At 39.2% G+C, this 924-nt stretch overlaps 1 protein-coding gene across 1 annotated transcript; it reads right to left on the bottom strand.

Annotated features, from left to right (window-relative positions):
- Positions 1-192: 192 nt before the first annotated feature.
- On the bottom strand, positions 193-879 carry LOC104774179 (the record flags this gene model as incomplete). Its single annotated transcript, XM_010498842.1, has 1 exon — positions 193-879. A coding segment is annotated over exon 1 (687 nt), but the record flags the coding sequence as incomplete, so codon positions are not given.
- Positions 880-924: the final 45 nt, after the last annotated feature.

The raw sequence follows: 924 nt of genomic DNA, 5'->3' as shown, positions 1-924 counted from the left end.
TAGCAATAAAGTGAGCTCTGCATTGTTCAAGGAAGCAATAACAATAATAGGATAGGAAGAATTCTCACCTAGAAATGCATACCTTAAACCAGCAGGAAGTGACTTGAGATCATGATTTGGAGCTTTCTCAAAACTCCAATCAGAAAATTTTTCAGCTTGTGAAGAAGTACTAACCAATTCCTCTTGTGCAACCAGCTTCTTCACTTGTTCATTAGCATCAAGTAGCTTGACATACCCAACAGAAATGTCATCTAGATGCTCAACCTCTTCAGCAGAAGCAACTAATGCTCTCTCTAGTGGATCCTCAAGATGCAGCTCCTGGAATATCTCTTTAGCAAGGTTAGAAAATGTGTCCACATAGAATGTTTGTCCATCAATGGTTGGCCTCTTAACCAGCTTATCCATGTCAAAGCACATTTGTAGATCACTCACATTAAGACCAATCTGACCCTTCTTGACATCAATAATAGCTCCAGCAGTGGCTAAAAATGATCTTCCCAGAATAAGAGGGTCCTTAGGCTCTTCTTCATACTTGAGTACTACAAAATCAGTTGGTATCAAGCATTCTCTAATCTTAATTGGAACATCCTCAAGAAAACCATCAGGAATACGAATTGACTGATCTACAAGGATTAGAGTGATCTTGGAAGGCTTGAAGTCTGTCATTCCCAAGCTGAGAGCTACTGATCTAGGAATTAAGTTGACACTAGAGCCAAGATCACACAAAGATCTAGCAAATATGTCAGTGAAGATGGTACAATCAAGAACAAAACTACCTGGATCAGGAAGTTTTTCTGGGATCTTTTTCTGAATAATAGCACTGACTTGAGCTGATATCATCATGACTCCTTGCTCAGCATTCAAATTTTTGGTTACCATTCTCTTGACATATCTCCTTAGCATTGGAGAAGTCCTAACAGCATC

The sequence above is a fragment of the Camelina sativa genome, unplaced genomic scaffold (assembly GCF_000633955.1).
Source record: "Camelina sativa cultivar DH55 unplaced genomic scaffold, Cs unpScaffold01796, whole genome shotgun sequence".
Lineage (NCBI taxonomy): Eukaryota > Viridiplantae > Streptophyta > Magnoliopsida > Brassicales > Brassicaceae > Camelina > Camelina sativa.
This window is presented reverse-complemented; position numbering and strand designations above follow the sequence as displayed.